General features: G+C 48.4%; 1 protein-coding gene across 31 annotated transcripts in view; it reads left to right on the forward strand.

Annotated features, from left to right (window-relative positions):
* Positions 1-15,824, forward strand: part of tcf7l2 (transcription factor 7 like 2) — a 68,864-nt gene that overhangs the window by 17,451 nt on the left and 35,589 nt on the right. For 22 of the 31 annotated variants that reach the window (XR_015853953.1, XR_015853955.1, XR_015853954.1 and 19 more), the window contains exons 4-5: positions 3,364-3,465; positions 6,030-6,089. Coding sequence is in view for 27 of the 31 variants with exons in the window: in XM_088359545.1 (XP_088215671.1) it covers positions 3,364-3,465; positions 6,030-6,089 (162 nt within the window). In the remaining 4 variants the exon portion in view is untranslated. The remainder of the gene's footprint in view (positions 1-3,363; positions 3,466-6,029; positions 6,090-15,824) is intronic. The other 9 variants (XM_088359552.1, XM_088359534.1, XM_088359539.1 and 6 more) reach the window with 1 other exon arrangement.

Raw genomic sequence — 15,824 nt, forward strand, 5'->3', positions numbered from 1 at the left:
GTCCAAACGGTAGCTAGTTTTGTGTTGAATTTGCCCTGCTCCGTTCATCAAGTGAGTTCTGCCAAAACATCTGTATCTGGCCGATTGTTTTTCAAGCGCGCCGGGATTTCAAAGAGGAAGAGTTAAGCTTTCCCTGACCTCTGTCTGTCGCCCCCCCAAAATGAAGTGTTCCATCCTCAGCAACTGTTGTTTGCGTCTTGCCTTCCACCTGCCACTAAGGACGGACTCTCACTGCAAACAGATCAAGTGAAAAGGCGGCCTTGGATCAGATTGTAGTCAAACTGCCGGGGTTAATCCGTTAATCTCCGGGTAGTTTACTCGCACAGATTTTGTTTTTGCTTAATGGGCTTCTCTAACTCGTCTTTATCTCGTCAGACTTTAATAAAGCTCTTTAATGATCGGGTGTAATCTGCATGCTGTCCGCGCCATCTCGATATTTTTTTTTCGTCCTCTTTGACCAAAGATGTGGCTTTCAGGTGTGCACAAATTTCCGGACAATCGTGTTTTGCGGGCCCCGTCTGACAGATGGCTTGGAGATCTGCCGTACACAACAAACCCAAGCTGCTATTTGTCTGTTTATGACCCCCCTCACCCCTCCTCTTGTGCAACCACCCAAATTTAACCTAGCCTGTCCAACGGTCCCCCGCTGAATTTGAGTGCCACATCTAAAACTCTGCTCGTTTGATTCGTCAGGTGCCCTTAAGTCGCAATCCCGTTACCAACAAGCTGCGCTTTGGCTTATGCGTCAGCTGTCATGTGATGCAAGATATCAGATGGCTACTTGATTGATGGGTAGCTTGACGGAAAATGTCTGGAAAAGTCCTGGTCTCTTTCCATGGACTTGGCCTTAACGGCTGGAACTTCTTTGACTTGTCATTCTTTTAGATAGATACACATTCAAAGACTATGGCTAGCAGGTTGTCATTTCAAAGGAGTTTGCTCCATTTATATTCCGAATTTGTATTTGTCGACCGGGGCGTAGTCCATCACTAATCTATACTTAAGTAAAGTCATAATTATGGTAAATATTTGGCTGCAAAACACTTCAATTCGGAGTCCTTTAAGAATTCCTGGAATTATTCCAACTGCAATCCCCTACCGAAAAGTTTTTGTTTGCCTGGGATGAAAAAATGTGACCCGGCAAGAGTTGAGTTCATCGTGGTACAATCATTTGGAGGACTCCGTTGTCTTTCACCTCATCAGAGACAATTGAGTCATTCAGGGGGGAGAGAAGGGTGGGCTGATTGGGGTGAAAAGGGGGCGGGGGGGACAATCTGGGTGGTTCTTACAAGGTGGGGGGTTGTCTGAGGGGTTGAGCGACAGCGGAGACCAGAGAGTTATCCTGGAACTTGCCAGCAATTTGTCACTTGGGAATGGCTCTTGAGTTACTCGGGAGGCCCCCTCATAGCGGGAGAGTTTTCAGGTCGCGGCGGAGTGGGCGGGGGCTTGGGACCAGCAGCGAGGGGTCAGAGGTTGTGGCCTACTCAAGCCCAGGCAGTGTGTCCGTTGATGGAGGGAAGAAGGGGGGCAGAGGACGGTGGGGGTGTTGCTCGGAAAAGACATCGCTTGCCAAGGCTCCCTTTCCTTGGCAAAGCTGCAGGAGACATTGCACGGGGCCAGCTGAAGTGGGGCCACTTGTTAGCCCCCCCCACCCCACCCCACTCGACCCACTGCCACTCTTGTCACCTTCACGCTCCCTCGGAATGTTCTCTTCCTACAGCTGCGTTGACATATTTTTGCGCATAGACTCGTTTTTGAGCGAGTTGGCTCGTTGCCGCTGTACGGCGGCACTTCTGCCTAATTGGATCTGGCAGATCCGCTCGGTCAACTAAAGCAAGTTACGTTCAGGGTTTTACGTTTCTGACCCCACATCGCTGAGAATCGGAACTATCGAGAGGCTCTAACGCACGTTTTAATGACTTCTAGAAAGATACAATCCACCCCAAAAAATGTGATCTAGCAAGGGAGTGAATGCCGAACAGCAATGAAATTCATGTGCTTCAGACATGCACGCACTTAAATATCTTTGGAAAACAGATAGGCGCAAAATCTATTTACGTAACTTGTAATCTGATAATTGTGAATGTTTAGGATAGACAACTAATGTTTTCATGAGCTAGCTAATGTTTGTAACGTTGTTGCTCGGTGAAGGCAGACTAGCAGGAAAGCCTCACAAACACTTTTGAGAAGTCAGACAAATTAATTAGGGGGAATTTCATTTTATTTGGAAAGACTTGTTAATGAGACATGTTCTCCGACCGTGCATCCAACATGGCGGCTTTTTTTCCTCTCGGCCCGTCCTGACAATTAACACCCGTTGCGTAGGGGGTCCATAAATCCTCAACTCAGGTTTTTACAACTGTTCTTTTTTTTTTTCCCCCACATATAAACAAGCATAAAAAAGCACTAAAATCTGTCTCGTGGTTCTAAATGAGTAGTGGAGAAACACCAGGCACCCCCCCCCCTCCCCCCCCCCCCTTGCAGGGGTTGTAACCGTGGTCATGGAGTCAATAACTCCCTCCAGCGTCGACCACTGGCAGGCACCCCGCGGTGAACTCTCCGCTAATTACCACTGATTTAGACACAGTCTCAGGAAGGGTCGTGACACGCGCTCTCGGACCAGCGCCGACTCAAACGCACATACACACGCACGGACATGCATGCAAAGCATCGGCCACCCAAATGAGGTTTAGCGCACCAAAAAGGTAGGAAGAGTCGCTCCGATAGCATCTCTACCTCGAGCTAATTTATCCATGTGGATGTCAGATGGTGGGAATATAACTGACAAAAAAGTCAGTGTGCTCTTCTAGCAAACGAAGAAACCCAAAGTCATAAAAAGTCAGTGATCTTCTTGTTTTTAGCCCAAATAAAACTTTGTTTTTGGAATATCAATAAAGAAGTAGTTGTTTGACTTAGTCACATTTCAAAGAAAGCGACGGAACCTAAAACCTAAAAATGTTTTGTCTTCCAGGAAAAGCCACGACGTGCATTTTGACAAACGTTCGTTCCTGCTTATCTGTTTTTTGTGACGTGACGGGGGGGGGGCGCGAGCGAGAGCGAAAACGGTCCGATACGGGCCGAGTCAATCATTTACGGGAGCCGTCAGGAGGTCTAGCCTGGTGAGACGCCACGCTTGCACCTCTTTATGGCTCCCAATAAAAGACATGAGGTCACCGCCGAGCCGCTAACCGCGCAACACCGCCGGAAACGCCACGGCTAGCTTCAGTTGAGCCGGAATCATGCCATCCATCCATCCACCTTGCATGTTTTTGAGTTTGCAAATGTCCTGTCTTTTTTCAGTTTGGCATTAACATGTTTTGTTCCCTTCTTTGCGTTTGTCTTTCCTTTCTTTCTTCCATCTAGTACCTCCAGATGAAATGGCCCCTGCTAGATGTTCAACCAGGAGGTCTTCAGAGTAGACAAGCACTTAAAGATGCCAGGTCCCCGTCGCCGGCGCACATCGTTGTAAGTAGAAACAGTTTTTTGTTTTCTTCCCCCTCTCCCGGCGGTTCTTTAACCCGCAAAACAAAATTGTTTTTCATACGTGGCGGGCCAAAAAACATTTCGGGCAAATCCCGAGCCTCCTTTTGTGCGGCGAGGCGTCTTGAAATAGGCTGTCAAAAGTTCTGTGGCAGACAAAGCCAACGCTCACAAAAGAAAAGCAGCGGCCCAGGTCGCTCCTTCGCTTCCGTCGTTATTTTTAAACCCGCCGCTTCAGCGGGGCCCCTTTTTCTTGCGCGGTTATTTTAGGAGTCGCTGTAAATGAGTCCTCAAACCGGTCGTGGGCAGGTAAATAGCGGCGCTTGTTATTTTTCTTGGAAATGACTCGGTGACGTGACATCTTGCCACGCAACCTCCGGAGTTTAGAAATCAAGTTTTGCTTGTAGCTGCAACTTTTCTTTACACTTCTATTTTTATCATGGCAAAATATGGCCGCCATTTTGTTTGCGCTTGAAATCCTGCGAGTCTGCTCAACTATTTATATTGATTAGCATTTTGCGATGACGAATTTTTGCTGTTGACGAATTTTTGCTGTTGATGAATTTTTGCTCAATGTCAATTTTTTGCCATTTGCAGATTTTTAGTGTTTACAAATTTTTGCCGGATGTTCCCCATTTGTGGAGCTTTGCTGTTAGCTTTAGCTCAGCTAATGAAGTTGAGCCAGTCCAGCTGTGAAGGTGTCTTTGTTTGCGCGAGAAAAACTCTTGAACTTGCTGATAAATAACTCAGTAGGTTCATTTTTTTTTCTTCTCCACGTTCTTTTCCCCTTCAGCGCACAGGCCGCAAAGCTCCGAGGCATTGCAGCATCGCGCTCGCTCGCGAAAGCACGCACGCACGCAGACAAGTTGCTGTTAGCGCGTGATGAAATTGAAGGTGAAACGCAGCTTGTATTGTTGGCGCTCCTTCTTTCCTCCTGCTCCAGCGTCCACCGCTTGACTGCGAAGGAGGTGCGATTGAATGTTTCCTCAGTTTGCATCATACCGACTGTGTTGCATTAAGAAAAAAGAAGAGGGGGGAAAGCCAAAAAAAAAAAAACAACTCGACGGATTCCCATGGACAGCGAGCCGATGTTAGCCCCGCCCGTGTCACTCAATCATTTTTCTGATAACTTAGTGTTAGGCTCAATGTTATGATACAGGAAAGTGGGCGTGGCTAACAACACCTCACGTTCTGATTGGCTGCAGTTGCTTAATTTGCTGCTCTCAGAATTGGGGCATGAGCCCGAACGCTCGCACGCTCGCCCGCATCAACGTCTCGAGAGCCAACAATGTGGCCATTGTCTCGCCGGCTTTCCCTGGCAGCGGGGGACGGCGCGAGTGTTAACCATTTTCCCGCCATGCCTCAGCAACTGCTTCGTTGTGGCAAAAAAAAAAAAAAGCCTCAGGGGAAGGGCCGCTTGTACGATAATTAGCGCAGAGGAAGTGATGGAATCTCGACAATTTTTACGGTCACGTAGCTGCTTTGCTAGCTTCACGACAGAATGAATAGTCGGCGGGTGGAATTCACCTTCCCCTCCGGATCGCGCGCGGCCCGGCAAAATCTTTTCGCTCACGAAGACGTTTGTTCAAGGGATCACGGGGTTGATGTCATCAGATGCCACGTCGGGCCCGAGGCTGTTGTCTGGACGGCCTCTTGTTTCCGCAGACACTGTTGACTCTGTCAACAAGATAACAGTGACTCAAAGAGTCACGCTGATCCTTTAATGGACGCTTGCAATCGAGGACCGGTTTCGGAGAGGGCCGCTTCGGAAAAAAACATCTTGGGAATGAGTTCTTGATTCTTCCACAACATAGTTGAGGAGTTGTATGTATTTGTGCATGTACACATGATGGCAACGGAAACAGACTGAGGTGCAGCATATTGATTTCTTGAGAGCCAGCCAGAAAAGGGCAGGGAACTTTGCCGAGGAGAAGCAACCTAACCTTTAGCGCACTGACCAGCTTGGCCGCCCGAAAGCAATCTGACAAGTTGCTTTCTCTGCGCTGAGATCACCGGCTTCTATTTGGACTCGCGCTTAACCCCCCGAGGGCCGGCCGAGATAACTCGCAGCAGCAGCTGCATGTTCGGAGAGCCCTGTTGGGAAAAGGCAAATGAATTTGGATCGGCGCCCTCCAATCATTGAACGCATTTTACCCAATTTTTAATGGCCATGTTTTTGTTAGTCATGAAGGGCAATTTGTGGATTTTGTTTTTTTTCCCTCTCCACCAAATTCCGGCAGGAGCCGGCCCCTCATCATCTCCCCTCAGAAAGCTTGCAAAACGTCGGCAATGTACTAAAGAGTGTAATATTGTTTTAACAAGCAGCCAGCCAGTCGGAACAGCGGCGTAAGCGGCAACCGGCGCGCAAAGGCCCTAATAACCCACTCGGACGTGAGGAGGCCAAGTCCGCCGAGACGAGCTCGTGGGTTTGAAATCAAGGGGATGACGGATTTTCCTGGGAGGACGCCTCGCTTTTGCATATGTGTGTGTGCGTGCGTGTGGAGCTGATATAATTGTGTGACTTGGGACCGTCCATCTTTGCCTTTCAGGGGCCCTTCTGCTGGGAATTCCCTGGACAGTCAGATCTGAGCCTTCACCAATTTCATTTGGTGAGAGACCTTTGAATTCCCAAAAAATATCATGCCAGATTTTTTCTGGGGGTGGGAGGCGGGGGGTTGATTACGCACCACATAAATTAACACCTGCTAATTGATGAATTGAAAAAAAAAAAAAAAAGATCCATTTTAATGAATGATAGCTTGGGATCATGGTGATAATCAGACTGTTTGTGCTTGCTGCTGCTTTCTTGTCGCTTTGCTGCTCGTCGGCCTCTGTCAGCTTTTTTGCTAACCAAACTAAGTCTTTTCTCTTTCTTGTTTTTTGCCCCTCCCTCTACTCACGCTTTTTTTGTCCGCTACTTATCCGGCCGGCCTGGGTGATCTTGCTGATACATTTAACGGAGACCCATTGTGCTTTAATTGTCTTGTCGTGTGTCTTCATATCACACTTGTGACATGTTTTTTGTCCAAATCTTCTCCTGCTTGATGCTCCTCTGAACCAGGGCAGGTTCTGAGGTGCCGTTTTCATCAAATGACGTCGAGAAGTGGAGATACTTGTTGAGCCCCGAGTCTGTAAAGAAAACAAACCACCCAAAAAACTTGACTTGTGAGCAAATAATAGATGGCTTGCTGGATGGCTATTTAATGAAGCGCACCCTGCTACCATATAATTGCCACTTTGTCTGGCACCTTGTTTTACGCATTGAAATAGATCTGCTTAAAGCCTCCGGGGGCTGCGACATATTCCACCGGGCCGGGCTGGGGCTTTCCACATCGCAACAACACATCGCCAATGTCGAGTCCTCTGAGCGGTTTGCAAACATGTTCGAGCTGGGTGCGAACCACCTCCACGCCCACTTGTTTAAAAATGGATTTGACAAATCAAAACAGAGACAAAGTCAAAGACGTGTCCAATTAATGTCATTTCTGATTAGATAATGATGGCTTGATGGCTCAAAGGTAAAATCTTAAAGCAGTGTGGCCCCGGGACTTTCTCCCGAAGCTCTTGACAAACTTGTTGACTCAGCGCACTCTTGACTGTAAATACGACGAGCCCTTAAAGATGCGAGCTGTACTCGAGACGAGCCAAAAGGAATTGTTGCTTTTCACCAAGCTCTCTCTCATGCGATGTCTTTGCTAGAACTTGTTTGACGAGATCTGGCAGGATCACGTTTGGGTGCGCCCGCCTGCCCATCGGTGTCGCGCTTTTTCACGTCCGGAGTTTCAGATGACAGCTCGTCAGACGGAGGTCAGGTCACAGGCGTCACATGTCACGGTCTACGACGACTTGAACTCGTTTCACCCCTGCGGCGGAGCTAAGTAGGCGTTGGAAGAATGCGCTAATCACGCTTTACTCGCTGCATCAACAATTAGGGTCAAAGTTTAGAAGTGGCATCAATAATCCAATCTATTGCTGACCAACTGTACAGCGGCGTTCTTTTTCACTGACCCCCTCCGCCCCTCCCCTTCCCCAAATTTTGGCAAGAGCAGCGGTCGCTGAGTGACAACGGCTGGCTGCGCTACTGTATTACACCGAAGGCCGTTTCACTGGGAAACTTGTTTTGACACAACTCCAGGTGTCTCATTGTTGCCTCTGCCACGGTTCAACAGATTTACCAATTAGCACTGGGCTGAGGCCACGGGAAGGAGGAGGAGGAGGACGAGGGAATACAACGGGAGACGGACGGCGGGGGCCACCGCGCTAGATGGGGGGACAACGATTTCGGCTGCAGTGATGGAATGAGGTCCCCAAAAAAGCCACAAAAACATTTCACAAAACCACACAAATGGAAAATAGACTAAAGAGATTAAAAGAAAAAAAAATAATTTTAGGCCCAGAAAAAATTGACAAAATGAAAAAATATATTAGGTGAAACTGAGAATATGAGAGAAAAATGAGAAAATAATAGAAAATAGAAATAAATAATAGAAAAAAAATTCAAATAGAAAGTACAAAAATGCAATGTGATTAAAATTAATTGAAGAATTGGCAAAAAAAATTACAATTATTTTCACCCCAAAGTATTTGACAAACTATTATGAGAAACATATTTCGAAAGCGTCCCCCTCCAAAAGTTTTTTTTTTTCTTCCAACAAGCAACCTCTGTGACGATTTCAACCTTTAAATGCCGTTCCTAACCGCCAGACATTTTCTGCAACTTATTGATAAAGTGTATGCTGTTGTGTGGGCTTAATCACATTTCCGCGCTCTTTGTCATTGCCACGACATGCGCACTCCCCATTCCGTGAAAGTTTCGAGATGAGAACCTTTTGAGAAGTAGGTGAATGCAGTTTTGCCTTTCATAAGATGCGTGTGAAGCCGCGCAGACGCAAACAAGTAAGGCGCGCACGCACAAACAAAAGCGAGACGAGCATCATTGTGAGCACGAAGCGAGACCAGGGCCTGGCCAACAATGCTTGTGTCAGGCATTCAGGGACAAAAAAAAAGAAACATACCGCTTAATGTCAATTGTGCGAATCAATTCCGAGCGTTCGGGGTCAGGGTTCTTCTTCGGTGGTGGAATTTGCGGCTTGATGTATTATTGATGTATTGTCAACTTGTAATTGCACTGGATGTCTTGCCGGCGTCACACTAGCGCTTTTACTTTTTTTGTTTTTGTTTCTACCAAGCAAACTTTGAACCGTAGTGTTGCGTGATTGGTGGCGGCCCAGAGAAGAAAAGTATTTGAATTCCCTGAGGAACAATTTCAAGTTTTGGACGAATACACGGTGGCAGTCAAATTTGAACGCTGCTCCGGAACGTCGAGTGATTCCAGAGAGCGCTTAAGCCGCCCGCCAGGCCAGCGAGTCTTGTTTGCAGGTCGTGGACGCTCAATTCGCTTCGTCACAATTCTTTCAGGTTGGCCGGGTCAGACAGAACCAGACTAAAGCTCCCCCAATTTATTTGTTTTTGTACCGAGCCTGAACTCCGTCGGATTTGTACGACTCTCGTTTTGGTGTTTGTTTTGTCGCCGTGTGTGCATTTTTTTTTCCTAATGCTCAGTCTTCCGAGTCGACGTCGGAATGGCGGGCTTTTGTTTTGGAAGGAATTTGATAGGTGTCTTTTGCTCTTAGCGTGCTTCCCCCTTTTGCTGTCCTAGAAGTTTTGTCCACTTGAGCGAGACAGGTGATGATGATGTGATCAGACAGCGTACACATACCTGTGCAGGTGCGCACATGCTCGCCTAGTTACTCACCCTTAACCTACCGGTGTTATCGCCACAAATTTGCCCGTGGGAGCGGCGCCAGTCGAAACATTAAAAATGCTCGCCCAAATGAATACCGGCCAAATGTTAAGCTACCGTCGCAAACGTCAACAAAGGTTGCATGAAAAAAAAAAATATTCAACCAAAAATATTTGATGAAAAATCAAATCTATACCTTGTGCACAAGTTAATATTTCAAAATTAGAAATATCAGATGAAAAATACAAAATGATGAGATGAAAATATGACATAGCATAGAATAGTCTGACAAATATCACACATGCTCAGGTAGTTCTTGGTCTAAAAAGGGACAGCTTGAAGATCCTGTTTTAAAGAAAAAAAAACTGACAAGAAAAAGCTTTCAGCGGGAGGCGAGCATGACGGGGTGAAAAGGAGAAGTGGATTTGGCGAGATTAAGGGGGATCATCGTGCTTGATGGCTCAATCCTGACGGCATATCGGGGGGAGATGTCCAAACTAATAACGGCAGAGCGGCCAAAGATGGCCACGGACGGCTACAAACCAGGCCTAGCGTCCCTGCATTAGCGACATTATCCGCATCCGTATGTCTCGTTAACATCTTTCTAGTTAGCCCAGCTGCGCCTAGGCACTACTTTGCGTGACAGATATTGAAATCAAAAGCCCCGGCGGTGTGATTGGCGCTCGACAGGAGCCGCCTTTCCCTCGGCGGGCTCATTAACGACGATGACGTTGAATTTACAGACAATCCTCGTGCTCCTCAAGATAAACTATCATGGTTTTTTTTTTGTGTCATTGGAACGTTTCTCCATCTTGTGTCGAAACAAGTTGAAATTCTTTGGAGGGGGGGGGAAAGGGTCTGGAGCCAGCCGAGACTAATGATGCTTCCTTCGAGCGTGACTTTCCTTCGGCTTTGTTGCCGCAATTTAGCCTCACTCTTGTTTTCTGTTTTATTTATTTTTTTCTCTCTGCCCGCATTGGTAATGTCTCATTGTTACTCGACATTGCGCCTTGAGATGATTTTATCTGACAAGTTGGACTTGGCCAGCTTGGAGTTGTGCTTCTGTGTACAATATTTAGAATTAGAAATTTATTTGAAAGTTAGGGTCAGCTTAAGAGTTACCAAAAGTGTTGAGAAGAACCCGGACTGTTGATTCTTGGAACTTGCGGAAGAAGTTGCAGTTCGGAGTCAAGGTAGGCTTGCAGTGAGGCTCTCAGCGTTTGATTCCAAAATACTCAATGGGAGTTTGGCGCATTTCAGAATCTCCTGGGCTGCCTCCATCCGAGGAATTGATGAGCCGGCCAGATGAGCGTGTCGACAAGCTCCCTTTGGCGGCCGTCGCTAATGCGAAGCACATGCAGGCCCGTCGAGCATCTGCACACCTGTTGAAGTGCTCTTTGGCCTGAGGCAGGCCGGCCGGAACCGGGTTCAAGCCGGAACGCTTGTAATCCTCCTTGACAGAATGTCGTCCTTGTGTTTGGCCAAGCGTTAGCGCGTGTCACGAGCGCGCACTGCTCTTCCTGCGCTCTGCATGCTAATGGACGTGTTTGTGTTTAGTCACCTGGCCCGCTGCCACTGAGGCCCTCCGGACCTTCCGGTTCCGGACAAAATGTGGCCCCAGCTCCCACTAGTCACTCCCTTACCTGCTCTGGCGTCTATGGCGTGTCGACGAGCCTCTCCCGCCGTTTTAATCGCGTCTCATCGGCGCTGACGGCTGCAAACTAGAACATGAAAGGCTCCAGCCTTCTACACGTCGCCCCAGCCGACTTCAGAGAGCCTAAAAAGGCGATCGGTGTGCCGCTGTGAGTTCCCTGCCGGAACGAGTTTGATGGGCTAATTGTAGCCCCCAGTGGACTGATTCTGTCCTTCGATACACAGCCGTATTTCTATAAATCGCTCCTGTTTTTGTTTTGTTATTTGAGTCGCGTAGGCCTTCCGGTGACACTTTCTCTGTCTGGGCCATTGGACAACAGGAATCTCACCCGTCCGCGATTCCTTTATGGTCAGTGCATCTAATAGGCCCTGCAGACCTTTTTGCCAAACAATGCAACGCGCAACACAAAGCGGCCTCAAGAAAGCCTCTGTCCGTCCGTCCGTCTTTTGCGTTTGTTTTCCTTGGTTTCTTTTTTTTTGCATCAAAAAGAAATCAATACCCAAAACTTCTGAGTGCGCGTATCAGTTTATCCTCCTGTCTCTCTTTAGCGTCATGCCACGGGAGGGAAAAAAGGAGGGGGAGGGCACAAGGAGATGACACCGGCTCGGAAAGCCGGGAGAAAATCGATCGGAGGGAACTCGCTCCCGTCCGTGGAAACGGCGCTACGGGAAGGCAAAAGAGTTGCAATGGTGAAAAAAACGTTTGTTTGGGTTTTTTTTTCCTTCCCCCTCCTCCTTTGCTACTACCCAGGGAGAGAACATCTGAACAACATTCTCAAAGAGTTCTTTTGGTGAGGTTGACTTGCGCGCTTAGGCTTTGTTTCATCCAAGTGTGCACCAGCGCGTGTACAAGTAGCCGGCCGCCTTTGGAAAGACTCCTCGTGGCGTGTTGCGGGCTACTCGCTGGACACGCATGCCCTGCAGGAGGCCGAATTATGAATACAACATGAGTAAACACACACCTACGTACGTGCCATTAAAATAGCGCTCGCCGGATTTGAAGCAGAAGCAGCCTCCAGCGCCGAGCACTCGACGACCGCTGCATCCTGTAAGCCGGGACGTCAACATCCCGTGATAGGCAAAAATGGAATTTTAATTTGGCGAGTTAATAATGGTCTCAGATCTGGCCTAGGACTCTTTTTGTTTTGCGCCGTCTGAACTTTGACCTTTAATAGCTTCTCCTTCATTTGATTGAAATTAGTTTCCTAGCAACCTGAGCACTTGGCTGCCTCCCGCAGGACTGTCGGGGTACTACACAATTGTTTGCATGATTGGAAATTTACGATTTGAGGAATGTGCTCTAATCAGCTTCATTTTGGAGTGATTTTCACACGAATGTATTCTTGGATGCTTGTAGCGTTGACTTCCGCGATAAAGCCTCTTTCTTCTTTTTTTTTCTTTTTCTCGAGGCAGCTGTGAACAAAGAGCACAATAGCACGTGCAAGCTCGAACCACAATTCCCAGCCCGAGCCCCCAAATGCCATTCAGTCAGCTGGTAAAGTGACGGTATGGAATTGCCTGCTGCGTGGGGGGGTCAGCGTGACTGTTGGCACGGTTGCCACCTCGCCACTCGGATGCGGCGGCGATGCGCCTTCGCCTTTCATATTGTCGCCGTTTCCTGTTTTGAAGGAGCAAAATTTCCTCGCAGATGAAAAGGCCCGTGCTTTTGAAACGTGTCCAAGCGCAAATGTGAAAAAGAGGGGGAACGACAGCTGATCTGTAAACATCTCCATCGAGGGGTCGACGGAAAAGGAATTGTGAGGAGGAGGAGGAGGGATGGAAATGATACATTCATTTGCCGTCTTCTTCTTTTGCGTCTATTTTTTTGTTGTTTTTGATTCGCCGATGAAAGCCAGGCGGCGTTTTTTGTTCGCAGCCAGCTGTATTGCTCTATTCAGGGTGCGGGGGGCACGGAACCGCACGCACAGCTTAACCCCCTTCCGAAAAAATGCTTTGTGACATCTGCATCCACGCAGCTCTGCATTCAACGCAGCCGGCGAATATTTATAGAGCCGTTTGTTTTTTTTTTTAACCCCGACGCTCTGATCACACCCCCAAAAAAAAACCTTCAGAGAGGATATTTTTCATCAGCTCTCGCTGGCTGTCACATTTGTTTAGTGGCCGATCAGCTGCTGGACACCTCCTCCTCCTTTTTGGTCTTCTCTCACTGACCTCTTAACTGGCTCTAATGGAGCCTAATTGTAGCCTTCAGGCGTCGTCAAAGGAAATGTCGCGAAACAAAGTGGAGCAGGCCGGCTGGTGGCCTCAAATCCAGACCGGGCCGTCGTTTGCAGATAAGGCACAAATTCTGAAAAGGGGCGGCATCCCATTTCCCCGCTGGCGCAGCTACTGTAAATTAGCACTCCCACGCGCTTGCAGCGGCGCCACCTTGGGGCCGACAGCGAAATCCGGGAGAGAGGTGGGGCCGGCCGCTCGCCATGCGGGTCTTTGCCGGGTCGCTGAGCATTATCGATGGAGAGCTGGAGACGGGACCGAGCCGCTGAAACGTGTTTGTGTGTGTGAACGAAATGCCGGTGACCCCTAAAAGCTGCGACCCGTGAAGAAAAAGAGAGGGGATTATCACACTGAGTCGAAGTCTTGGGCCTCATTTGTTCTCTACCTTGTGAGGTCTTAATCCAACACAGCCTGCTGCTCTTCATTTTGACAGTACGTTTACCCCCCCCCCCCCCCCCCCCCCCCCCCCCCCCCACGGCAATCTGCCGTGGGTCCTGCGAACCAAAGAAACCCAGCTCTTTTTTTGCTCAGGCGTGTCATAATGTCCCCATAAAAGACGGCAAGGGCTTCATTTTGTGTCTTCTCGCAGAAGAGGCATAATTAAGATATACAGTCTACTCAATATATAGACTGAAAATATAGAGGAGCAGACCAGTGGCAGCCTGTGGTTTTCCTCTTTGGTTCAAGTGTGTGTGTGTGTGTGTGTGTGTGTGTGTGTGTGTGTGTGTGTGTGTGTGTGTGTGTGTGTGTGTGTGTGTGTGTGTGTGTGTGCGTGCGTGCGTGCGTGCGTGCGTGCGTGCGTGCGTGCGTGCGTGCGTGCGTGCGTGCGTGCGTGCGCGCGTGTGCGCGCGTGTGTGCGTGCGCGTGTGTGCGTAGTTAGAGCAGCGTGCTATAAAAGGCTAGCGACTCGAGCTTTTCCCTTTCAGCGTGTCGGGGTCAGCGCCAGCCAAGTGTACACGTATACAGGCTTGGATAGAATTGGTTGGACCTGAAAAGGTGTGTCGTGAGAATTTGGGATTTATTTTTTTGTCAGGTTTTATTTTAAATTTGTGATTTGTTTTTCTTATTTGGCAATCGAATAGTGATGCTAGTTTGTGCGCATTGTTTTTTTTTTTTTTTTTTTAGGAAAGAACGTAGCCAAAAAAGTGGACAATAAAAATGGGAATGGCCCGTCCTAAAGCTCTGCCTATTGTGGCTCTCAGCCAGGACGCATCCCTATGACCCCACACGCACATTTTTAGTTCTGCCTCAGTTGTTTCAGGGCTTTGTGACTTTCTAATGCTAACTATCCATCAATAGGTGGGCGTCGCCGGTGGCAATGAAGACGGATTGAATGGGTGGCTCCGTAATTACGGCGGCGGTACCATTGAACGGGCAGCCACGCGTTGCCGCCGCGTTAGCGCTCGATGGCGAGGTCGGCTCCGCGTCGTGTCGTCCCTAATGACGAGCGAAAGCGTCCCGTCCCGTCAGTCATCACCTTCGAGCATCCCGCTCTCTCTCGGCAAGTAGCTCCAATTGGCCTCAAGTGTTTGTTTATAAAACTGGACATGGCAAAAAAAAAAAAAACGTCAGTCGGAGCAATTAACCTCACCTCCGCTCATTAAAAATCTCGGCACACATGAAAGCGCAAATTTGTCCAAAGTCATTTGCAAAGTTAGGATTTGACCAAATCATCAGGACTCCTTGAAGAAAAGGACCTGCAAATCCGTCAACATCTGTGACGCCAAAACTTTTTTTTTTTTAAGCTTGTCAATTTGTGGCGTTCTCATTGAAAGTCCATTTGTGCTAATCCAAGAGAGACACTGCCATAATTGTGCAATTTCTTTTTTTCATTTTGATATTTAGTCCCGTAATGGCTTAATAGCCCGCAGAGACGCTCTTGTTTGTTCACACACGCCCCCCCCCCCCCCCCCCCCTTGAATAATCCAAATAATTACAAATGTGCCATTTGGCCGTTTTGGACTTGATCTCATCTTAAAGCTCGCCCGCTAAGTCTGCTACACGGGCTCACGTTAGAATCACCGAATTAAAAACCAAAACAAACACAAAAAGCAAAATATCCCAAATTGCGTAGCCGAGTCACGCCGACGGTCCATTGGAGGCGAGCAAAACATTTGCGCTTGTTAAAATGTTTTCTTTGGCCTTTTGTCCGTGCGAGTGTATCGCTGGCGAGCCTTTTGTCTCGTCTTGAGCCCAAACGGTGGCCCGAAATCTGATTAGGCTCCATTCTAAAGAGCGATATTTTCATCCCGCTGATTCTCGGCACCGCGTCCCAGCATCGGGCAGCTTAATGCCGGGAAAAAGGCCGCTCTTTTGACAGATAGTAGATACTCCCCCGCGCGGCTTGTTTGGACGTCGGACGACTTTTCGCCAGCGACGAGACGGCCGAGGAAATAAAAAGCATCTAAATAATGTCCGCAGATGAGGAATCAATGGGCCGGAGCAACGTGATACGCAGCGCGGGCGTCTTCCCTAAAGTCGCTTTTGTGCGGGCCCCTCGGAGATGTAACTCAAGCAGAAGGAAGCCGTTGACAATGGCCGCATTTGGACGCCCAAAATAGCCTCGGACTTAAGACGGACGGACGGCTTTATTGAGTTACGCCGTCGTCAGCCGCGACGGGCGGGAGGCTTCCGATTTCACATTTTAATGAAACGCGCGGCCGGCGATCAATGGCACCGTGAAACACAAGATTAAATCAAATCAAATGCCAAC

Source organism: Syngnathus floridae, chromosome 18 (assembly GCF_059516105.1).
Source record: "Syngnathus floridae isolate MCC-2025c chromosome 18, RoL_Sflo_1.0, whole genome shotgun sequence".
NCBI lineage: Eukaryota > Metazoa > Chordata > Actinopteri > Syngnathiformes > Syngnathidae > Syngnathus > Syngnathus floridae.